The following is a 25,615-nucleotide window of genomic DNA, read 5'->3' as shown; positions in this document are numbered from 1 at the left end:
GTTGTCCACAACCTAGCCAGCATATCCATACTGCCTTCCACCTTCTTGGACATGAAAGGATAAGAAGGAATCAAACAATTATTAGGTACCTTTCTAGATTCATCACTGATATTATTTTATTTTCCTCTTTAATCCATAAGTCAGAGAAGTTCATTAAGTCATCAATGATCACAAAATGATTACTTAACTGCAGGTCTGTATTACTCCAAAATTCATACTATCCTATTATATTATGCTGCTGCTCAGAAAATATTACACATGAATTAGTTTCCTGCTGATATAATTTTAAAAACCAGTCTAGCCCAAACATTCCCCTTCTAAACAAATTCATCCCAAAAACTATACTAATTTTCTTAGTTAGGCAAGCTTCTAGCAATGCAGAGCCCATCAGAACTTTTGCCTGTCTTTGCTACCTTTTTCTGGAAAGTATCTATGCCACTTACAACTTGTTCTAAAGGCCTCACGTTTAAGATAAATGGGTAATCTTCTAGATTGCCAAATTTATGCCAGAAGGTAGATAAACAAAGTACTCAAAACTAAAGCCCTATCCTGCATAATTATTATTTTTTTCCTGTAAAATACAGCATCTAAATCATGACAGATAAGGTAAAAAATGAGAAAGAATGTGTCAGAGACGATAGAAAAAGTTCAGGATCTCCAACTCCTGAATATTTCAAATCCCAACTGTTCCAAAAAAACTTCTACAATATCCTGATAAAGAAATGGGTCTTCTTGCTAAATCTAGGAGGTAATTAAAACTGCAGCTTCTGGGATCAGACACACTAAAGCTCAGCTCATCTATGATTCATCATGATTATGACCTTGGGCAAAAGAGTTAACCTCTTTAAGCCTCAGTTTTCATAGCTATAAAGTGAAGAAACCATAATAACGTTCTATAAATCCTAAATTACATTGCCTGGGTCATATGTACTTCCTAAGTGTTAACTTTGTCATCATCATTCTCATCAACATCTTTATTACGACAGGAAAAACATCAACAGGGTAACTGAAGAGCTTTTGTAAACCTTCGTGAGGCCAACAGCGATTTCTGTTCTGGAGTGTCTTAGGAGATGTATGAAGTGAGTAGCAGAGATGGAACTGGCAAGTCCAGAAAGGACGAAAAAAAAGTGAGCATAAATTCCATGGCAAAAGGAAATCTGTATAGTTTTTTAAAAAAGTGTATCTATAAAGATATATATATTTGGAAAAAGGATTGAGAGTGAAATGCTATCTCATGCAGTATAACAAACTGCTCTTTTTCTATTACCATGATGGGGACGCCAATGTCAGGCCACAGAAGGTCCTCTGACGGTAGCTTGGGAGAATTCCATACCACCACTACCTTGTTCAGGTAAGGGAGGCCATTCAGTCTCTCTAAAGAGTTCATAAGCACTTCCTCCCGCTCATAAGTCAACATCACCACTGTGAATTGCTCTCGAGGAACATTGCCTCCAAGTGCTGCCTGAAACTCCTTGCCAGAACCCCCAGCTCCACCACCAATAGGCCTAAATCCAGTCCCTGAGCCCAAGAATTTGGCCTCTGAGGGCAACACAGGGTCAAAGGGTGTGTGGGGGAACAGATGAAAAGGCCCTGGTGCAGAGTTCCAGCTGCGGTAAAAATCAGTGACAGTCAAAGTAAAGTTGCGGAGGTATTTGGGTGAGGCATAAGGCGGCTCCGTTTCCACTGGCCCCAGGTCCAGGTCCCCGTTGTCAGCCATGTTAGGGTCAGTTCCCGCCGCCTTGCCTGAACGATGGGGGATCTCAGCTGCTGCCTCTTCCCGGATGGGAGCAGCTGGGATCTGTATGCGAGTCCTAATCATAGCCAGCACGGTATTAAAAATACTGTCAGCAGTTGAGAAGTAAGTCTCCCAGAGAAAGCGGCCTTGCCGCCTCATAGCCAGCAGATCACTATCCGAGAGGCTTCGTAACAGAAAATGAACCTCGGTAACACGTGGCTTGGGCACCACCAGGGCTGCCTCGTTCCACTGCAACATGTCCTGGTAAGGAAGCTGTACTTGCTCCCCCAGCACAACAGGGACAGCACCAACTTCCAGGGCTTCAAAGAGCCGAGTTGCACAGCCAGATGAAATAACCAAGTGAGGGTCCCCAGGAGTGATAATGAGAGCAAAGGTGGAAAGCTTCAGTAATTCTAAGCGGTCCTCACGCTCACCGCACAGTGCCCACTCAGTAGGCAAACTGGGTTTAGGTTGGTTTTTGCAGGTAAATTCTACCAGGACCTGATCTAGCTTGCTGTCCTGTACAGCCTTTAAGGTGGCAATGATACGATCATCATAGTCGGCTGGAGGGTCACCTTCCATTTCTTCTTCAAAAGAGCGGGCCTCCTGAAGGCTGGATCTCAGTGATTCAATCTTCTCACCCTGGAAGGTGAAAAGATACTTCCGCTTAACTGGCACCTGTGGTGGAATTTCCATGAAGTTGGGCTCTGACATGGCATGGACTAGTGGTGATACTACCAAGTCAAAGCCAGGTCTGTACTGGGAAGCATAGAAAGTAGACTGAGCCACCATGGCCCGGCCTGTACTGACATTATACAGTAAGTTCTGTGTATCTGACTTCCGTGATAGATTGATGATGACATGGTTGTGTCCATCCGTCCGCCAATGTGGTAGAGAATAGAGCTGCTTCTCAAGTTCAGCAGGCCGAAGCACTACTGGCTCCTGTATTTCTCCCACTAATACCACATAAAGGCAAGCAATGTCCGCATTTTCTGTAACATAAACGCTGGCTCGTGCTGTAGCCTGAAAAGCCTGCTTGACCAAGGGATCCAGGTAGCTGCCAAAGGCAAACTGGTCACTGTCATATACATAGACTGGAAAACCAGAGGTGAGAGGACAGCGAGAATAATCAAAACAATTGTGCAGCCGGCATCCCCGTATGACCTTTGGAGGAGGAAGACCAGCATCATCCTTCTCTGGAAGCAATCGGATAGGCAAAGAAAGTTTGGGCTGATTTTGAGCCATCAGCTCTTTATAAGAATGCTCAGTCTGGCTAATGACATTCTTGAGCTGAAGCAGGTCCTGCTTGGCATTCTCAATACTCTTCTTACAGGCTTCAATCTTCAGATTCAGCTTGGCAATTTCACTGTTCAGCTCCTGTCGCTTGGCTTCCAGCTGCAAGAGCTCCTCACTTACAGACTCACGAATCCGGCAAAGATCCAGCACATGCTTTACCTCGCATAGTTCATTACCAGCCCTTGGGCCAAAAATCCGCTTGCCTGCCTCATCAGCCTCATCCAGAGTGGTGAGATAATAGTGAGCAATTAGGGGGAAGAAAACCAGAATAATGAAGAGTGTAAAACTGAGCCATGTGAGTCGGATCCGGTTGGACCACCGCAACATACAGGTTTGACCTCCATTCCCCACTCCCCCATTCCGCAACATGGTATAGCCCGTCATGAGTTCCTGTGTGGCTTTTGCCCCCTCCAATCACGTTGGGTCACTCGCCATAACCATGAGTTTCTACTAGACAAACTCAATCTCTTTTCAGTCACACCTTTCCGTAAAGAGTTAGTGTGCTCCCTGTACAAGGCACGGAATAAAATGGAAATTTCATTTTCTTCAGCTGTAATTGAAATGGTCTCTGACCTTATTCCAGCAGATTTTAAGTTCTGGTTGCTGACCAATGAACATGTCCTTACTTTTTATTGAATGGTAAAAGGTACCATATTGTTGATGAGACGAAAAGGAGGAGGTCTCTGATGATGAAATCCAGGAAAAATAACCTGGAATCAGACAGACTTTTTCAACTGCCATAGCTCTTGTTCCTTGGTTTTGCTGACCAATAAATATGCATAGTTACTATTTCACAGTTATAAAGTAACTGGTTAGAACATAAATAAATGCCAGACTCTTATGGATGTCATTGCCAACAATCAGGCCTGCAAAAGAAAGAGAACTGTGTCAGTTATGAAAAGATTATGTTCAACAACCCGACACTCCCTCAGTTTCTAGAAAATGCTTCTATCTTAAAAGGTAAAGGAACAGTTGGAACATTGGGTGTGTGTCTCACAGAATATTTTAAGTTCAGTTTAGGTTGTGTTCAGTATGGATATTTTACTTATGGTTAATAAGAAATGGATAAGTTTAAGTGTCCAAAAACAGCTTCAGATTTTACACACACAGACATACATACTCCTTCGTCCTACACATCAGAATTAGAGCTCTATAAAATGAAAATCAGCCACATTCAACAGAGTGCAAAGATATCTGTAACAATTTATTCAAGACTAAGGTAGCATCTTTAGATGGACAGAAACACTGTCCTGTCCAGTCTTGAAAGCCAGGTTTATTCCTAAGATGAGTCTTCTTTTGAATTACTAAAAAAAAAAAAAAATTGAGAAGCTCAATGTTTTATATTCAGAGTTGAAATGAGTTGAAGAGAACTCTTGATTTTTACCCAGTAGTAGACACGTTAATCCAGAGACAAAATGTATTTCCCAGTTTGCTTCTCATTTATCTTCTGCTAGCAGACATCATGTGCTCTTTCTTAAAATATAAATAGTAACTTGGTCTTTTAGAAAGACGACTATACTTAGAAATGAAGGGCATTATTTCTTCTTTTTTGGAGACAGATTTGCTATCAAACCTTATACCTCAGTTTCCTAATCTCCCAAAAAGGAAAGACATGTACTGAGACAGAAACAATATATTCTGTTGCTATCACAAGAAAAGACAGAGGATGTGAGGGTACTTTTAGCTAATAAATCCTGAAATATTCCCACTTCTGTTGATTTACCAAATTTTACTACTGCTGGCTACAAAAGCTTTTCACTTGCTTTCATCTCAAACTCAAATATCTAGAAATGAATTCCTAATATTCTGTGCCAAAGAATACTTCCAATTTCTTTCATTCATTTCTTCCAAAAAGTATTTACCATACTTTTAACATGTCTAAGACATGCTCAGTGTAACTGTGGAAGAAGCGAGGATGTAAAATAATCTTTGACCTCATGGAACCTTCTTTAACCTAAGACATAAGATATAAACAAATAGCAAGGATACTACTACAAGGCAGTATAATGTAGGTAGCACATCACAGATGCTCAATCCTCTCTCTAGCTTCTGTGTTTGGTAGAGATGTAAAATTACTAGTTTGGATACAGTCTTCTCTCCTTTAAATAAGAAAAGTTTCCAGTGTTAATAAAAGGCTTAACTAAGTAGAACAAGAGATAAGGACAACAGAAAACAATCTGTTGATCACAAAAAACCTTAAATTTGGTGGATCAAGCCTTGGATAATTAACAGCTAAGCAAATATCCCAGAGAATATAAGTCAATATTTCTAAAGCATTATCCTTCTAATTCAAATGTTAAAAATCTCTGTTTCCAAAAGAATACTCTCTGCACCTTGCAATCAAACTTTAAAAGGAAGTGGAAGAAGTAAAAGAATGCATCAAGGAAATTCAGTTGATTCATTCCCTCCTTACCATAAGTTTCTGGATTCTTCCTTTTTCCAACTCATACAGCATTTTACTTCAGCATATAATTTCTTGACATAGTGAACTCCAGATCCAGGGCTTGCTTTCCTGATAGAAAATAGAAAAGTGACATGCTATTAGAAAAATACTCAATACTGGGGATCCCTGGGTGGCACAGCGGTTTGGCGCCTACCTTTGGCCCAGGGCGCGATCCTGGAGACCCGGATCGAATCTCACGGCGGGCTCCGGGTGCATGGAGCCTGCTTCTCCCTCTGCCTATGTCTCTGTCTCTCTCTCTCCCTCTGTGTGTGACTATCATAAATAAATTTAAAAAATAAAAAAAAAGAGCCAGCTGCTTAACTGAATGAGGTACCCCAAGTAATTAAAAAAAAAAAAAAAAGAAAAATACTCAATACTAAAGGTGCTATTAAAGAATATATTTACTGAAGGGGGAAGATGCCAGGGGAGTAGGACAACCCTAGGCTCACCTTGTCATCCCATGAACACAAGTAGATAACTACCAAATTATGTCAATATCAGAAATTGACCTGAAGATTCAAAGAACCAACTCTGCAACTAAAGATAGAGAAGAAACCACATGACGAAGGTAGGAGGTGCCCAGATCCCAGCCACTGCGGTGGGCAGGGAGCCAAGTGGTGAAGAAGGGCAAGAGGCAGACCAACACCCACACACAGAAGACATATTCCCATAGCAATGGCTCAGAAAGCAAGAGGGGCCAAATTTCATGAGTTCTTGCAAACAATGGGGCTTAAAGCCTGGAATTTTAAGTGACAGGCTTGGCTTAGGGAGAGCCTAGAAAACACTGGGACTGTTGTTGGAGAGAAGGCAGGGCAAACAGCATGTAGATATGGATATACATACAGGGTGGAAACATCAATCTGAAGAGCACCTGGGACACACAGTGGGGAAGTTATTTGTTCATCCAAGAGAGAGCCCCAGAGAAGCACTGTTTGCAGAGACACCTCTCCAGGAATGAAGAAACTGGCCTGTTACCACCACCTCCTGCCTCACCACTCAGCATAAGTACAGGGTCACCTGCGGGAACCAACACACTACCTTACCGCCTAACTTGCTTATACCAAGCCCCACCGCACCCTAGAGCTCCAGTGGAATTGCCCTTCCCAATCAAGCTTGCATCAATTCCAGCACAGTGGGTCCCCTACTCCAAAAGACTGGAACAACCCCTTGCCCATACCACATTTCCCAACCTGGGAGTTTTGCAGGGCCTCAGTTCAGGCAACAGGTCTCATTTCACAAGCAGACCAGAGAACATCTAGTAAAAACTCATCACATTCAGGCCAGGGACCAAACACTGCTCACAACTAAGGCAGCCTTTGCAGATGATGCGCCTGAAGGATAAAGTAACCAGAAAACAACAGCAGAGTGCAGGCAGCACACAATGGAGACACTCTCTGAAGTGCCAGACCCTGGGGAATGGGGACACTGCACTTCAGGGCACTACTGGACCTGTTCTTCAAAAGGCCATTATTCTTGGACAGCCCCAGTGGCCCAGTGGTTTAGCGCCGCCTTAGCCCAGGGTGCGATCCTGGAGACCTGGGATCAAGTCCCACGTCGGGCTCCCTGCACAGAGCCTGCTTCTCCCTCTGCTTATGTCTCTGCCTCTCTCTCTCTCTCTCTCTCTCTCTCTCTCTCTCTCTGTGTGTGTGTGTGTCTCATGAATAGATAAAATATATATTTTAAAAAAAGAATTAAAAAAAAATAAGGGCATTACTCTCAAGAATAGGAGACATAACTGACCTTCCTAACACAGAGAAACAGGCACAGAGACTTAGAGAAAATGAGAAGACAGAGGTATGTGTCTTAGAGGAAATATGCGGAGAAGGCCACAGCCAGAGATATAAGTGAAACAGATAAAAGTAACATGCCTGATAGATAATTTAAAGTAATGATCATAAATATACTCACTGGACTTGAGAAAAGACTGGAAAGCACCAGTGGGACGATTAACACAGAGATCAGGAATAACATAGCAGAGATAAAGGGCTCAATAAATGAAATAAGAAACACACTGGTGGAATGAACAGCAGGCCGGAAGAAGCAAGGTACAAATTAATGACATAGAAGACAGAATAATGGAAAGCAATCAAGCTGAACAAAAGAGAGAAAAAAAGAACTATACAAAATGAGAATAGACTCAGGGAACTTAGTGACTCCATCAAATATAATCACATTTGTATCATAGGGATCCCAGAAGAAGAAGAGAGAGAAAAGGGGGCAGAAAATTTATTTGAAGAAATGATAGCTGAAAACTTCCCTAATCAGGGGAAGGAAAGCTATCCAGATCCAGGAAGTACAGAGAACCCCTAATAAAATCAACAGAAGCCAATCCACATCAAGAGATGTTATAATTAAAATGGCAAAAGGGAACAGCCCAGGTGGCTCAGCAGTTTAGCGCTGCCTTCAGCCCAGGGCATGATCCTAGCCCCAGAATCAAGTTCCGCCTCAGGCTTCCTGCATGGAGCCTGTTTATACCTCTGCCCATGTCTCTGCCTCTCTCTCTCTCTGTGTCTCTCATGAATAAATAAATAAAATCTTTAAAAAAAAGAAAATTAAAATAAAATGGCAAAAGGTTGTGATAAAGAAAAAAAATTTAAAGCAGCAAAAGAAGAGTTACATAAGGAAAATTCCATAAGGCTATCATCAGATTTTTTTAGCAGAAACTCCAAAAGCCAGAGGGAGTGGCATGATATATTCTAAGTACTAAATGGGAAAAATCTCCAGCCAAGAATACTCTATCCAGCCAAGAATATTCTATCCAGCAGAGCTATCATTCAGAATAGAAGGGAAGATAAAGAGTTTCTCAGAAAAAAAAAACAAAAATTAGAGGAGTTCATGACACTAAACCAGCCCTGCTAGAAACATTAAAGATTTTTTGAATGGAAAGGAAAGATCCAAAATGATAGTATGAAAGTAAGAAACACAAAAGCAATAAAAAATGAGTATTTCTGTAAAAATTCAGTTAAGGAACTCGCAAAAAGATATAAAGTATGACACCATCTATCTAAAACGTGGGGAAGAGTAAAGAATGAATTCAAACTTTAATGGTCATCAACTTAATATACACTGACATATGCAGAAGATGTTATATATATAAACCTAATGGTAACCATAAATCAAAAACCACTAATAGACATGAAAAGAATAATGATACAGGAATTAAAATATATCACTAAAGAAAAGTAATGAACCATGAAAGAGAAAGAAAAGAATCAGAGAAAAACAGAAGGAACCACAAAACAAGGATTAAAGTGTCAATAAATACCTATCAGTAATTACTTTTTTTTTAAATTTATTTATTTGAGAGAGAGTGAGTGAGTGCATACACACAGTGCACAGGATCAGGGTGGGGAGGGGGGTGGTGCAAGAGAGTGAGAAAAATTCTCAAGCCGGCTCCCCACAGTGCACAGAGCCCAATGCAGCTGGATCCTAGGACCCTGAGATCATGACCTAAGTTGAAATCAAGAGCTAGATGTTTAATCAACTTAGCCACCAGGTGTCCCTATCAATAATTAATTTGACTGTAAATGGATTAAATGCTCCAGTCAAAAGACATAAGGTGACAGAATGAATAAAAAAACAAGATCCACCTAAATGCTGCTTACAGGAGACTCATTTAAGACCTAAAGACACCTGCAGACTGAATGTGAAGGAATGGAGAGATATTTATCATGAAAATAATAAAAGATATAACAATTGTAAATATCTACCCACCCAACCTGAGAGTACCCAAATGTACAAAAGTTAATAACAAACATAAAAAACTAATCAATAGTAATACAATACAAAATCTGGAAAGACCACAAATACATGGAGGATAAATAACATGCTAATAAACAACGAATGCGTCAACCAAAAATCCAAAGAAGAAAGCAAAAAGCACATGGAAACAAATGAAAAATGAAAACACAAGGGCTCAAACCTTTGGGATGCAGCAAAAGGAGTTCTAAGAGGGGAGTTTACAACAATACAGACCTACTTCAAGAAGCAAGAAAAATCTCAAATAAACAATTAAAGGAGCTAAAAAAGAACAATAAACAAAACCCAAACCCAGGAGATGGAAGGAAATAATAAATATCAGAGTAGAAATAAATGATACAGAAACTAAAACAAAACAGTAGAACAGATCTATAAACTACCAGCTGGTTCTTTGAAAGGATAACAAAATTCATAAACCTCTAGCCAGACTCATCAAAAAACAAAAATAGGGGTGTCTTCCTGGTTCAGTCGGTTAAGCATCCAGGAGCTCTTGATTCCAGATCAGGTCATGATCTCAAGGTTATGAGATCAAGCCCCATAACAGGCTCTGTGCTCAGCATAGAGTCTTCACCAAATTCTCTCCCTCTGCCCTTCTCCCTACTCTCTCTCTCTCTCTCTCTCTAATATTAAAAAAAAAACAACAAAACAAAACAAAGAGAAAGGACTCAAAATTACAAATCATTGAGGAGAAAAAACAACCAACACCACAGAAATACAATTATAATTATGAGAATATTATGAAAAACTAATGCCAACAAACTGGGACAACCTAGAGGAAATGGATATATTCCTAAAAACTATAGCCTACCAAAACCCAAATAGGAAGAAATAGAAAATCTGAATAAATCGATTGCCAGTAAGGAGATTGAATCAGTTAAGAAAAAAAATGCTCAAAGAATGGAAGTCCATGATTAGACCGCTTCACAGGCAAATTCTACCAAACATTTAACGAAGAGTTAATTCCCATTCTTCCCAAACTATTCCAAAAAGTAGAAGAGGAAAGAAAACGTCCAAAATCATTGTATGAGGCCAGCATTACTCTGATACCAAGCCCAACTAAAGACACCACACATATAAATAAAAGAACTACAGGCCAATATCTTTGATGGACATCAATATAAAAATCTTCAACAAAATATTAGTAAACAGAATCAAAAAATACATTAAAAAAAAACATTCACAATCAAGTAGGATTTAACCCTGGTGTGCAAGAGTGGTTCAATATCCACAAACCAACCAATGTCATATATCAATCACATCAATAAGAGAAAAGGCAAAAACCATATGATCAATTCAACAGATGCAGAGAAAACATTTGACAAAGTACAGCATCTATAAATGATAAAATTCCTCAATAAAGTAGGTTGAGGGGGAATATACTTCACATATTAAAGGCCATATATAAAAAACCCATAGTGAATATCATATTCAATGGGGAAAAACTGAGCTTTTCCTCTAAAGTCAGGAACAAGACAAGGATGTCCACTCTTACCAACAGAGTGGTACTCTTTTATCAACAGAGTACTGGAAGTCCTAGCTACAGCAATCAGACAACATAAAAAAATAAAAGGCAACCAAATTGGTAAAGAAGAAGTAAAATTCACTATTTGCAGATGACATGATACTCTACATAGAAAAACCTAAAGACTCTACCAAAAAATTCTAAGAACTGATAGATGAATTTGGTAAAAATCACAGGATACAAAACAAATGAAGAGAAATCTGCTGCATTTCTATACACCAATAATCAAGCAGCAGAAAGAGAAATTAAGAACACAATCCCATTTATCATTGCATCAAAAATAATAAGATACTCAGGAATAAACATAATCAAAGAAATGAAAGACCTGTACTCTGAAAACTACAAACCACTAATATAAGAAACTGAAAGTGATACAAAGAATGGAAAGATATTCCGTGCTCGTGAATTGGAAGAATAAATATTGCTAAAATGTCTATACTAAACAATCTACACATTTAATGCAATCTCTACCAAAATACCAATAGCATTGTTCATAGAACTAAACAAAAAATCCTCGGTGTCCATCGAAAGATGAATGGATAAAGAAGATGTGGTTTATGTATACAATGGAATATTAGCCATTAGAAATGACAAATACCCACCATTTGCTTCGACGTGGATGGAACTGGAGGGTATTATGCTGAGATAATAAGTCAATTGGAGAAGGACAAACATTATATGGTCTCATTCATTTGGGGAATATAAATAATAGTGAAAGGGAATAGAGGGGAAGGGAGAAGAAATGGGTAGGAAATATCAGAAAGGGAGACAGAACATGGAAGACTCCTAACTCTGGGAAACGAACTAGGGGTGGTGGAAGGGAGGCGGAGGTGACTGGATGGCGGGCACTGAGGGGGGCACTTGACAGGGTGAGCACTGGGTGTTATTCTGTATATTGGCAAACTGAACACCAATAAAAAATAAATTTATTATTTTAAAAAATCCTACAAAAACAAAAAACTCTGAATTGGCAAAGCAATTCTGAAAAAGAAAAAGCTGGAGGTATCACAATTCCACATTTCAGTTTATATTATAAAGCTGTGGTAATCAAAACAGTATGGAACTGGCACAAAAACAGACACAAAAATCAATGGAACAAAAAACCCAGAAATGAACTCATAAGTGTATGGTCAATTAATCTTCAACAAAGCACAAAAGAATATCCAATGGGAAGAAGATAGTCTCTTGAACAAATGGTGTTGGGAAAACTGGACACCAACATGCAAAAGAATGAAACTGGACTACTTTCTTATACCATCCATAAAAATAAACTCAGAATGGATTAAAGATCTAAATGTGAGACCTAAAACCATAAAAATCCTAGAAGAGAGAACAGGCAGTAAGACAGAACAGGCAGTAAGGTCTCTGACCATCAGCAGTTGCAACACTTTTCTAGATATGTCTTCTGAGGCAAAGGAAACAAAACAAAAATAAACTACTGGGACTACATCAAAATAAAAAGCTTTTGCACAGCAAAAGAAACAATCAACAGAACTAAAAGGCAACCTATGGAATAGAAGATACCCGCAAATGACATATGTGTTACAGGGTTAGTACCCAAAATACACAAAGAACTTATACAAATCAACATCCAAAAAACAGACAATCCAATTAAAAAATGGGCAGAAGAAATGAACAGACAGTTCTCCAAAAAAGACATACAGATGGCTAACAAACATATGAAAAGATGCTCAACATCACTCAACATCAGGGAAATGAAAATGGAAACTACAATAAGATATCACCTCACACCTGTCAGAGGCTAAAATCAGAAACACAAGAAACAACAAATGTTGACAAGGATGTGGAGAAAAAGGAACCTCTTGCACAGGTGGTAGGAATACAAACTGGTGCAACCACTGTAGAAAACAGTATGGAGGGATCCCTGGGTGGCGCAGCGGTTTGGCGCCTGCCTGTGGCCCGGGGCGCGATCCTGGAGACCCGGGATCGAATCCCACATCAGGCTCCCGGTGCATGGAGCCTGCTTCTCCCTCCGCCTGTGTCTCTGCCTCTCTCTCTCTCTCTGTGACTATCATTAAATAAATAAAAATTAAAAAAAAAAATTTTAAAAAGAAAACAGTATGGAGGTTCCTCAGAAAGTTAAAAATAGAACTATCCTATGATCCAGTAATTATGCTATTGGTTATTTACCAAAATAATAATAATAATAATAATAATAATTCAAAGGAATACACTCACTCCTATGTTTATAGGAGCATTATTTATAATAGCCAAATTAGGGGATCCCTGGGTGGCTCAGAGGTTTAGCGCCTGCCTTTGGCCCAGGGTGCAATCCTGGAGTCCTGGGATCAAGTCCCATGTCAGGCTCCCGTCATGGAGCCTGCTTCTCCCTCCTCCTGTGTCTCTGCCTCTCTCTCTCTATGATAAATAAATAAATAAATCTTTAAAAAAAATAACAGCCAAATTATGGCAGCCCAAACACCCATCAAGAGATGAATGGATAAAGAAAATGTGGTGTGTATATATGTATAATGGAATATTACTTAGCTGTAAAAAAGAATGAAACCTTGCCATTTGCAATGACATGAATGGGGTTAGAATGTATAATGCTGGGTGAAATAAGAAAAAGACAAATACCATATACCATATGAGATTTCACTCAAACATGGAACTTAAGAAACAAAACAAACAAGCAAAGGAAAAAGAAAGACACACCAAGAAACAGACTCTTAACTATTGAGAACAAACTGATGGTAATCAGAGGGGACGGAAGTAAGTGGGGGGGAAACAAGTGAAAGAAGTGATGAGGATTAAGGAGTGCACTCTTTGTGATGAATACTGGGTGATGTATGGAATTGCTGAAACACTGTAATGTATACCTAAAATTAATGTAACACTACATAGTAACTATATCAGAATTAAAATAAGATAGAATAAAATAAAATGAACATATTTACTGACAGTTATGAAAAGCCTTCTGTTATGTATATAAGGTATTTAATATTCAGAGACATTCTTTTAAGTGAATAGGGTGCTATTCGTAATTACACTGGAACAAGAGGCATAAATTGACACTCAAAGACAAACCATCTGGATATACAATTACTTTTTTATGTGTTCTAAGAAGAGGGAATAAACTAAAACACTGAAATGTAAAACAAACAAAAAAAAGTCCCCATCTTTTAAAAGTATATACTGAGATTTTTATAGAGAAAACGATTTATCTGGAATTTTAAAATAAACAGGATGAGAGAGGGTGGTGAAAGGTGTTTGGAAGTACAGATGAAACAAGATTAACCATGAGCTAATTACTGTTGACACTGAATGATAGGGGATACATGGCAGTCTATTATAGTGTAGTCTGCATTTATATATGTTTGAAATTTTTCATACCTAAAACTCTAAAATATATTATTACATAGAATCTAAACAAAATGTTTTTTGTAAAAGTCATCTGGAGACTGATGAGACTTAAGCTAATATTGTTAGTGCTACCAGCTTACATGAACACATGGAATATAAACAAATGTTCTAATAGGAACCAATAATTCAACAATAAGTCAAAGGAATTTCTCCCCATCAAGTTCCATCCCTTTAATTGGAATAAAGCAAAATCTGTCATCAGTGTCCAAAAGCATGACCATTTTTTCCCAAACAGCTAATTAAAATTTTTCAAGCACAAAAGAAAAAGAAAACCCTCGGAATCTCTTCTGTCATTCTCTGGAAAATGACAATGAAGTTCTTAGGATCTAGAAATAAATGTCATTGAAATACTGATAAGGAGCAATCTCCAGAGACTTTTTTTTTTTTTACTCCAAATATAATACAACCTGCCCTATTCGCTGTCATCTGCCCCAGCCTTGTGAACACCTAATTTGTCATCCTTCCCCTACAACATATTCTACACACAACAACCAGAATCATCACCTTTAAAACATGAACTAGAATTTTGGTGGTTCAAGAGGGCAGTGTGGGAAAACAATGAACTCATCTCCTATCAAGGAAACACTAAATCTATAGCTACATATAAAGCAGTTCTTCCTAAGGAACTAAGGGATCACTGAACAGCTTCTGCATAACAAACAACAGAATAAATACACAGAAAAGGGTAGAAGAGACAGAGACCCTATAATGACAGGAACCTCACCCCAAAACACCATCCTGCAGTAGGGAGGGATATTATTACTAAGGGGCCCGTGCACTGACTCATGTATCCCAAGGCACAGCAAGAAAATAGTCATTTAAGAGGCAACTACAACACAAGTGAAAGAAATTCATTTCCTAACTCTTGAGCATAACCAAACAGGAGGGAAACTGCTAGAACTCTATGGGGTCAGAGACTCCACATTGATAGCATGAACAGGAGCAAGGAACAGGTGCTCTAGCTGGCCTGCTAGGGTGTCCCCAGCATACCCCAGATCCCCAACCCACACCAGCTCCAGGTGTCCCAGCAAGGCAGCTCCTGTGCAACATGCCACAGGCCCCCTTGGTCCAAGCCCACTCCAGCTGGCCTCACAAGAAACATTAAGGAAGCTTTAACTGAAAAAGAAAAGGCCATAACTAGAAATAAGATAATTAACCACTACTACAATAAATAGCTAATGGATGTTAAAATAAATAGATGTAAAATATGAAGTCAAAAACATAAAACAGGGGAAGAGAGGCACGAACATAGTGTTTTTAGATGCATTTGAACTTAAGTGATTATTAGCTATGTATATAGGTTAACATATATGAACCTCACAATAACCACAAACCAAAATCTACAAAAGATACACAAAAAAAATAAAGACAAAAGAACCCAAACAAACAGTAACGAAAACTATCAAACCACAAGAAAAGAGACCAAGAGAAGAAAGGAACAGAAAAGAGCAACAAAAACAACCAGAAAACAATAAACAATTAACAAAATGTTAATAAGTACATATCTATCAATAATTACTTTAAATGTAAAGAGACTAAATGCTCCAATCAAAAGATATAGCACGGCTGAATGGACTGAAAAAAAAAAAAAAAAAAAAGACCCATCTATATGCTACCTATAAGACACTCACTGCAAATCTTTCAAGACATAAAAAGGCTGAGAACAAAGGGATAGAAAAAGACATTCCATGCAAATAGAAATGAAAAGAAAGTTGTAGTAATAATACTCAATGAGATAAAATGGACTTTAAAACACTGTAACAAAACACAAAGAAGGGGGGCAGCTGGGTGGCTCAGTCAGTTAAGCATCTGCCTTTGGCTCCGGTCATGATCCCATGGTCCTGGGATGGAAACCCTGCTTGTCCCTCTACCCCTCCCACAACTCATGTGCTCTCTCAAATAAATGAATTAAAACCTTGAAAAAACACACATAAAGATGGGCATTACATAATGACTAAGTCAATCTAATAAGAGGATATAACATGTATAAATATTTATGCACCTAATGTAGGAGCACCTAAATATTAAAAACAAGTATTAGTGAACATAAAGGGGAGAAATTGACAATAATACGATAATAATAGGGAACATGATACTTCCACTTACATAAATGTATAGATTATCTAGACAGAAAATCAGAAATTAAACATTGGCCTTAACACATTGGGCAGAGAGACTATACATATATATACACAAAACATTTCATTACAAACTGTAGGATACACATTTTTTTTCAAGTGCAGATGGAACATTCTCCTGGATAGATCTCATGTGAGGCCACAAAACAAGACTCAGTAAATTCAAGAAGACAATCATACCAAGCATTTTTTCTGACTGTAACAGTATAAAACTAGAAATTAGTTACAAGAAAACTGGAAAATATACAAACATGTGCGCACTAAATAACATGCTATAAGAAACAAGGGATCAATGAAGAAATCAAAAAGAAATTTTAAAAATAACTTAACATAAATGAAAACAGAAACACAACTTTACAAAATCTATGGGACAAGCAAAAACAGTTCCAAGAGGAAGTTCATAACAATACATTCCTACCTCAAAAAACAAACAAAATCCCAAATAATCTAACTTTACACCTAAAGGAATTAGAAAAGAAGAACAAAACAAGCCCCAAGCTAGTAAAAGGTAAGAACTAATAAAGATTAGAATAAAAATAATGAAATAAAGACTAGAAAAACAATACAAAAGATGAATGAAACTAAAACCTAGTTCTTTGAAAAGATAAACAAAATCAATAAACCTCTAGCCAGACTCAAGGAAAAAAAAAAAAAAAGCACCCAAATAAAATAAAAAATGAAAAGAGAAATTACAACCCACACATAAAAATACAAAGGATCGTAAGACTTGCAAACAATTATACACCAACAAATTGGAAAACATAGAAAAGTAGATAAAATCGTAGAAACACAACCTTCCAAGACTAAATAACAAAGAAATAGAAAATCTGAATTGCTCAATTACAAGTAATGAAATTGAATCAGTAATTTTAGAACTCAAAAAAGTCCAGAACCAGATGACTTTACAACAGATGAACTCTACAATTTTTTTTGAACTCTACAATTTAAATAAGGAATAGTTACTACCTATCCTTCTTAAATTATTTATTCTAAAAAAACTGAAGGAGGAAAACTCCTTTTCTTAAAAAATACTTTATTTCTTTATTTGACAGAGAGAGAGAGAGAGAGAGAGAAAGAGAAAGAGAAAGAGTGAGAGAGAGCACAAACAGAAGGAGCAGCAGAGGGAGAAGCAAGGTCTCCACCAAGCAGGGAGCCCATGAGACGCTGGATTCCAGGACCCTGGGGCCATGACCTGAGCTGAAGGCAGATGCTTAGCCTTAAAACTGAGCCATCCAGGTACCCCAAGAAGTAAAGCTTCTAAACTCATTTTATGACACCACTATTACCCTGATACCAAAACCCAGGAAAAGACACCACAAAAATGGAGTAAATTACAGGCCAATATCCCTGATGATTACAGATGCAAACATCTTCAACAAGATATCAGCAAACTGGGGAGAGGGGTAAAATGATGAAGAAGTAAGGGACTATGATTTTGTTTGGTTCCTGGAACTTAGCTAGATAGCTGTCAAATCATTCTGAACACCTGTGAACTCAAACAGAAGAAAAGAGGGGCTGCAATTCTACAAAGAGAAAAGCAACCACTTTTTTGCAAGTAAGAGATGTGGAAAACTGAATCCAAAGCAACATATTATCAGAAGATAAACCACCGGTAGAGAGAGCCTCCATAAGCCGGGTACCAGAAAGTGATATAGGCAATGGAGCACAAAATTAGATCTTTTAGAAGTATGCTCCGGTGGGGGATGTCCCTTCCTGATGGGCACTCAGGTGGCAAAGTGGGACAGAATCCCAGGGACAGCATGATCTCAGGATCCCCGGGGTCACAAAAAGAACTAGAGTGCCTGAGTAGAGCAGAGTTCCCAAGCATCAGAGCAGGGAAGCTGGCTGCAAACAGTGAGCCCAGGTGTGAGCTTTGTGCTCAGTGTTGCCATAAACCAGGAATCATAGCCAGTCAAGTGACTGCTCTCTGAGCAGAGACCTAGCAAGAAGAAAAATCAGGTAAGACGCCCATCCCCCCATCTCCCTCCCTCGGGAAGAATGGCAGCACAAGAGTCTATAAAGTTTAGAGACTTGAAACTGGATCACATACCTGAGATAAAAATGCTCAGTTACAGTTTGGGTGAACACAGAGTGTGAATAGAAACTGGGGAGACCAGAGGGATTGACTACTTTTCTGTGAAGGTACACTGAAGAGTGGGGGGTGGAAACTTTTAATTTCGGGGCAAAGATTGGGGAGCCGCAATCTTCATCCCCCAAATCAGTGCCGAAAGCTTTCGGGCAACAAAAGCCACATAGAGCAATCCAGAGTCACTTACACTGAGCCTCACCCACTGGCAAGGGGGGTACAAATCTGCTGGGGAAAAGACACCTGAGAATAAGCCCAACAGACCGGTCTCCCAGAAGACCAGCAGAAATATCCAGCTAATACCAAGTTTAATGTACATAGAGAACCGCAAAACTCCAGCGCTAGGGAAAAATAGTATATAGAATTCGTGGGGGTTTTCTCACGATTCTTTAGCCTTTCAGTTTAAAATTATTTTTCCTTTTCAGCTAATTTATTTTGTAAACTTTTTTTAAGCCTTTTTCAATTTTCATTTTTTTTAAGATTTTATTTATTTGAAAGGGAGAGAGCAAGAGCATAGAGGGAGAGTGAGAGGGACAAGTGGGACTTGATTCCAGGACCTGAGATCATAGCCAGAGCCAGAGGCAGATGCTTAACAGACTGAGCCACCCAAGCACCCCTTAATTTTCATTTTTACATTTATGCTTTATATATATGTATTTTTCATTTTTTATTTTCATTGTATTCAATTTTATTTTTGTATACGTATATAAATTTTTCTTACTTTCCAATTTGGGGATCTAGTTTCTTCTAACAAACAGACCAAAATACACCCAGGATCTACTTTATTGTTCCGTTCTACTCACCTTCTGTTTGATTTTATTCTTTCTTGTTCTCTTTTTCCCTTTTTTTTTTTTTTTTTTGGTTTCTGATCTCTTCTGATGTGTTTAGTATGTATTTTTCTAGTGTCATTGTTGCTATTTTTGTATTTTTTTCTCTCTTTCATCTATTTTTCTCTAGACATAATGACAAAACAGAAGAACTCACCCCCCCACCAAAAAAAAAAAAAAAAAAGAGAGAGAGAGAAAGAAGCAGTATTCATTTCCAGGGATTTAATCAATACAGGGTATAAGTAAGATGTCAGAACCAGAATTCAAAACAACGATTATAAAGATACTAGCTGGGCTTGTAAAAAGCATAGAAGACACTAGAGAAACCCTTACTAGAGAAATAAAAGAATTAAATCTAATCAGGTTGAAATAAAAAAGGCTATTACTGAGACAAAAATGAAGGCTCTAACTGCTATGACAAATGAGGCAGAGGAAGAGAATTAATGATAAAGAAGACAAAATGATGGAGAATAAAGAAGCTGAGAAAGAGATAAACAACTACTGGATCACAAGGGGAGAATTCAAGAGATCAGTAATATCATAAAGCAAAACAATAATAGAATAATTGGTGTCCAAAGGAAGAGGAAAGGTGGGGTACATAAGGTTTATTTGAGCAAATTATAGCTGACAACTTTCCTTATCTGGGAAAGGATATAGGCATTCATGTCCAGGAGGCACAAAGAACCCCCTCAAAATCAATAAAAATAGGTCAACATCTCGACATGTAATATAGTGAAGCTTGTAAATCTCAGAAACAAAGAGAAAATCCTGAAAGCAGCTCAGGAAAAGAGGTTCTGACCTACAAGGGTAAAAACATAAGGCTGGCAGCAAACCCAGCCACAGAAACCTAGCAGGCCAAAAAGGACTGGCATGATATATTCAGGGTGCTAAATGAGAAAAACATGCAGCGAAGAATACTTTATCCAGGAAGGATGTCATTCAAAAGAGAGAGAGAGAGATAAAGAGCTTCCAGAACAAACAGAAACTAAAAGAATTGGTGATCACTAAACCAGCCCTGCAAGAAATATTAAAGGGGATTCTTTAAACAAAGGGCCCAAAAAGTAACACATCAGAAGAGAGACAATAGACAGAAACAGTGACTTTATAGGTAATACAATGGCACAAAATTTGTATCTTTCAAGAGTTACTCTGAATGTAAACAGGCTAAATGTTCCAATCAAAAGACACAGGGTATAAGATTAGGTAAAAAAGCAAAATCCATTGATAAGCTGTCTATAAGAGACTCATTTTAGACCCAAAGTCACCTGTGATTGAAACCAAAAAGATAGAAAACCATTTATCATGCTAATGGTCATCAAAAGAAAGCTGGGGTGGCAATCCTTATATCAGACAAATTAGATTTTTAAACCAAAGACTGTAACAAGAGATGAAGAAAGACACTATATCACAATTAAAGAATCTATCCTGGGATCCCTGGGTGGCACAGCGGTTTGGCGCCTGCCTTTGGCCCAGGGCGCGATCCTGGAGACCCGGGATCGAATCCCACGTCGGGCTCCCGGTGCATGGAGCCTGCTTCTCCCTCTGCCTGTGTCTCTGGCTCTGTCTCTGCCTGTGTCTCTGGCTCTGTCTCTCCTTCTATCTCTCAAGAATGAATAAATAAATAAAATCTTTTAAAAAAAAATAAAGAATCTATCCAACAAGAAGATCAAACAATTGTAATATTTATGCCCCTAACATGGGAGCAGCCAATTATATAAATCACTTAATAACCAAATTAAAGAAACACATTGCTAATAATACCATAGCAGCAGGGGATTTTAATGCTCCCCACTCATAGCAATGGATAGATCATCTAAGCAGAAGGCCAATAAGGAAAGAAGGGTTTTGAATGATACACTGGACCAGATGGATTTCACAGATATATTCAGAGTATTCCAACCTAGAGCAACAGAATACACATTCTTCCCCATTGCACATGGAACATTCTCCAGAATAGATCACCTACTAGGTCACAGGTCAGGTCTTAACTGGTACTAAAAGATTGGGATTATTCCCTGCATATTTTTACACCACAATGTGTTGAAGCTTGAACTCAACACAAGAAGAAATTTGGAATGAACATAAATACATGGAGGTTAAGAGTATCCCACTAAAGAATGAATGAATCAAATAAGAAATTAAAGAATTTTAAAAATGCATGGAAACAAATGAAAATGAAAATACAACTGTTCAAAACCTTTGGGATGCAGCAAAGGCGGCCCTAAGAAGTATATAGCAATACAAGCCTTTCTCAAAAAAACAAGAAGTCTCAAATACACAATCTAACCATGCACCTAAAATAGCTGGAGAAAGAAGAACAAATAAAACCTAAACCCAGCAGGAGAAAAGAATTAATAAAGATTAGAGCAGAAATCAGTGAAATAGGAACCAAAAGAAGAGTAGAACAGATCAATAAAACTAGGAACAGGTTCTTTGAAAGAACTAATAAAATCAATAAACTCCTAGCCAGACTTATCAAAAAGAAAAGAGAAAGGACTCAAATAAATAAAATCATGAATGAAAGAGGAGAGATCACAATAATACTGAAGAAATACAAACTATAAGGACATATTATGAGCAACTGTATGCCAACAAATCAAGCAACCCAGGAAGAAATGTGTGCATTCCTAGAAACTTATAAACTACCAAAACTGAAACAGGAAGAAATAAAAAACCAAAACAGACCCATAATCAGCAAGGAAACTGAAGCAATAATCAAGAGTCTACTAACAAACAAGAGTCCAGGGCCAGATGGCTTCCCAGGGGGAATTCTACCAAACATTTAAAGAAGAATTAATATCTATTCTTCTGAAGCTGTTTCCAAAAAATAGAAGGAAAACTTCAAACTCTTTCTATAAGACCAGCATTACCTTGATCCCAAACCAAAGACCCCACCAAAAAGGAGAGTTACAGACCAATATTCCTGATGAACAAGGATGCAAAAATTTTTACCAAGATACTAGCCAGTAGGATCCAACAGTACATTAAAAGGATTATTCACCATGACCAAGTGGGATTTATTCCTGGGTTGCAAGGGTGGTTCAGCATCTGCAAATCAATCAATGTGATACTCTACATTAATAAAAGAAAGGACAAGAAGTATATCATCTTCTCAATAGATGCAGAAAGAACATTAGACAAAGTACAGCATCCTTTCTTAAAACTCTGCACAGTGTAGGAATAGAGGGAACATATCTAAATATCACTAAAGCCATATATGAAAAGCCCACATGGGATATCATTCTCAATGGGAAAAAATTGAGAGCTTTTCCCCTAAGGTCGGGAATACAATAGGGATGTCAACTATCACCACTGTTATTCAAAATACCACTAGAAGTCCTAACCTCAGCAATCAGACAACAAAAAGAAATAAAAGGTATCCAAATAGTCAATGAAAAAGTCAAACACTCATTCTTTGCAGATGACATAATACTCTATGTGGAAAATCCAAAAGACTCCACTCCAAAATTGCTAGAATTTATACAGGAATTCAGCAAAGTGGCAGAATATAAAATCAGTGCATAGAAATCAGTTGCATTTCTATGCACTAACAATGAGACAGAAGAAAGTGAAATTAAGGAGTCGATCCCATTTACAACTGCACCAAAAACCATAAGATACCTAGGAATAAACCTAACCAAAGAGGCAAAGGATCTGTACTCTGAAAACTACAGAACACTCATGGAATAAATTGAGGAAGACCCAGAGAAAAGGAAATATGTTCCATGTTCGGGGTGCCTGGGTGGCTCAGTCAGTTAAGAGTCTACCTTTGGCTCAGGTCATGACCCCAGGGTCCTGGGACTGAGCCCTACATCGAGCTCCCTGCTTAATGGGGAGTCTGCTTCTCCCTATCCCTCTGCCTCTCCCCCTGGCTTGTATTCTCCCTCCCAAATAAATAAATCTTTTTTTTTTTAATGTTTCATGCTCATGGATTGAATGAACAAATACTGTTAAAATGTCTAAGCTACCCAGAGCAATCTACACATTCAATGCAATCCCTATCAAAATACCATCAACATTTTTCACAGAACTGGAACAAATAATCCTAAAATTTATATGGAATCACAAAAGATCCTGAATGTTTAAAAAGAAAACCAAAACTGGTGGCATCAGGATTCCGGACTTCAAGCTATATTACAAAGTAGTAATCATCAAGACAGTACAGTACTGGCACAAAAACAGACACATAGATCAATGGAACAGAACAGAGAACCCAGAAACAGACCCTCAACTCTATGGTCAACTAATCTTCAACAAAGCAGAAAAGAATATCCAATGGATAAAAGACAGTCTCTTCAACAAACAGTGTTGTGAAAATTGGACAGCCAGATGCAGAAGAATGAAACTGGACCATTTTCTTATACTATACACAAAAATAGACTCAAAATAGATGAAAGACCTAAATGTGAGACAGGAATCCACCAAAATCCTAGAGGAAAACACAGGTAGCAACCTCTTTTACCTCAGCAACTTCTCGCGAGACACATCTCCAATGGCAAGAGAAATAAGAACATAAATGAACTGCTGGGACTTCATCAAGAAAAAAAGGTTTTTGCACAGCAAAGAAAATAGTTGACAAAAACCAAAAGACTACCTACTGAATGGGCAAAGATGCTTGCAAATGTCTTATCAGATAAAGTGTTTGTATCCAAAGTCTATAAAAAACTTATCAAATCCAATACCCAAAAAACAAATAATCCAGTCAAGAAATGGGCAGAAGACATGAGCAGATTATTTCTCCAAAGAAGACATACAAATGGCCAAGAGACACATGTAAAAATGCTCAACATTAGGAAAACACAAATCAAAACCACAATGAGATACCACCTCATACCAGTCAGAATGGCTAAAAATAACAAGTCAGGAAATAAATGTTAATGAGGATGTAGAGAAAGGGAAACTCTTACTTACACTGCAGGTAAGAATGCAAGCTGGTACAGACACTCTGGAAAACAGTATGGAGATTCCTCAAAAAATTAAAAATAGAACTACCCTATGACCCAACAATCATACTACTAGGTATTTATCCAAAAGATACCAATATAGTGATCTGAAAGAGCACCTGCACCTCTATGTTGATAGCAGCAATGTCCACAACAGCCAAACTATGGAAAGAGCCCACATGTCCATCAACAGATGAATGGATAAAGAAGATGTGGTGTATACATACACACACACACAACAGAACATTACTCAGCCATCAGGATGAAATCTTACCTCTTGCAATGACGTCGCTGGAACTAGAGGATATCATGCTAATGATCAGAGAAAGACAATTATCATATGGTTTTACTCGTATGTGGAATTTAAGACACAAAACAGGATCACAGAGGAAAGGAGGGAAAATTAAGATAAGATGAAATCAGAGAGGGAGACAGGCCATAAGAGACTCTTAATCATAGGAAACAGACTGAGGGTTGCTGGAAGGCACTGGGTGAGGGAGTGGGGTAACAGGGTAATGAGTGTTAAGGAAGGCACGTGATGTAATGAGCACTGGATGTTATATACAACTGATGAATCACTGAATTCTACCTCAGAAACTAATAATACACTGTGTTAATTAACTGAATTTAAATAAACTAAAACTTAAAAAATATATTACCAAACTGCATTCAACAATACATTAAAAGTATCATAAACCACAATCAAGTGGGATTTATTCCAGGAATGCAAGAATAGTTCAATATCCATAAATCAATCAACATAATACAACACATTAACAAAACAAAGGATAAAAATCAGATGATCATTTCAATAGTTGGAGAAAAAGCATATGACAAAAATCAACTTCCATTTATGATAAAAACTCTCAACTCAGTGGGTACAGAAGGAAGGAACATAATAAAGGCCACACAGGACAAACCCACAACTTGCATCACTCTCAATGGTGAAAAGCTGAACATTTTTCCTCCTAAGATCAAGAACAAAATAAGGATGTCCACTCTTGCCATTCATTCAACATAGTAGTGGAAGCCCTAGCCATAGCAATTATGTAAGAAAAATAAATAAAAGGCATTCACATTAAAAAGGAAGAAATAAAACACTATTAGCAAATTATGTGATTACTATATTTAGAAAACCCTAAAGACTCGAACAGCAAACCACTAAAATAAATAAATTCAAGTGAAGTAGCAGGATACAAAATTAACATTTAAAAATTAGTAGCATTTTTATACACTAATAACGAGTGAGCAGAAAGAGACATTATGAAAACAACTGCATTTACAATTCTATCAAAAAGAATAAAATGTCACTTTTATTCTTGCCTCTGCTTTCTGCTAATGTGCTGTGTTGGGGGTTCCAGAATGGCAAGTTGTTCAAGATACACAGACTCTTGGGCACCTAGGCAGGGCACTGGGGTAGGGGTGCATGACTGTAGCTGGGAGAGGTCTTGAGGATTCCATTACCTAAATGTGTGGAGGGCT

General features: G+C 38.1%; 1 protein-coding gene across 3 annotated transcripts in view; it reads right to left on the bottom strand.

The window, feature by feature from the left end:
* Nucleotides 1-25,615, bottom strand: part of EXTL3 (exostosin like glycosyltransferase 3) — a 140,435-nt gene that overhangs the window by 38,278 nt on the left and 76,542 nt on the right. For all 3 annotated transcript variants that reach the window (XM_041765343.1, XM_041765344.1, XM_041765342.1), the window contains exons 2-3: nt 5,445-5,543; nt 1,268-3,897 (exon numbers count right to left, since the gene is read on the bottom strand). In XM_041765343.1, the coding sequence (XP_041621277.1) occupies nt 1,268-3,415 (2,148 nt within the window). In that variant the 5' untranslated portion in view covers nt 3,416-3,897; nt 5,445-5,543. The remainder of the gene's footprint in view (nt 1-1,267; nt 3,898-5,444; nt 5,544-25,615) is intronic.

This window comes from Vulpes lagopus, chromosome 8 (genome assembly GCF_018345385.1).
Source record: "Vulpes lagopus strain Blue_001 chromosome 8, ASM1834538v1, whole genome shotgun sequence".
Taxonomy (NCBI): domain Eukaryota; kingdom Metazoa; phylum Chordata; class Mammalia; order Carnivora; family Canidae; genus Vulpes; species Vulpes lagopus.
Note: the sequence above shows the minus strand (reverse complement) of the source record. Positions and strands in the feature narration are given on the sequence as shown.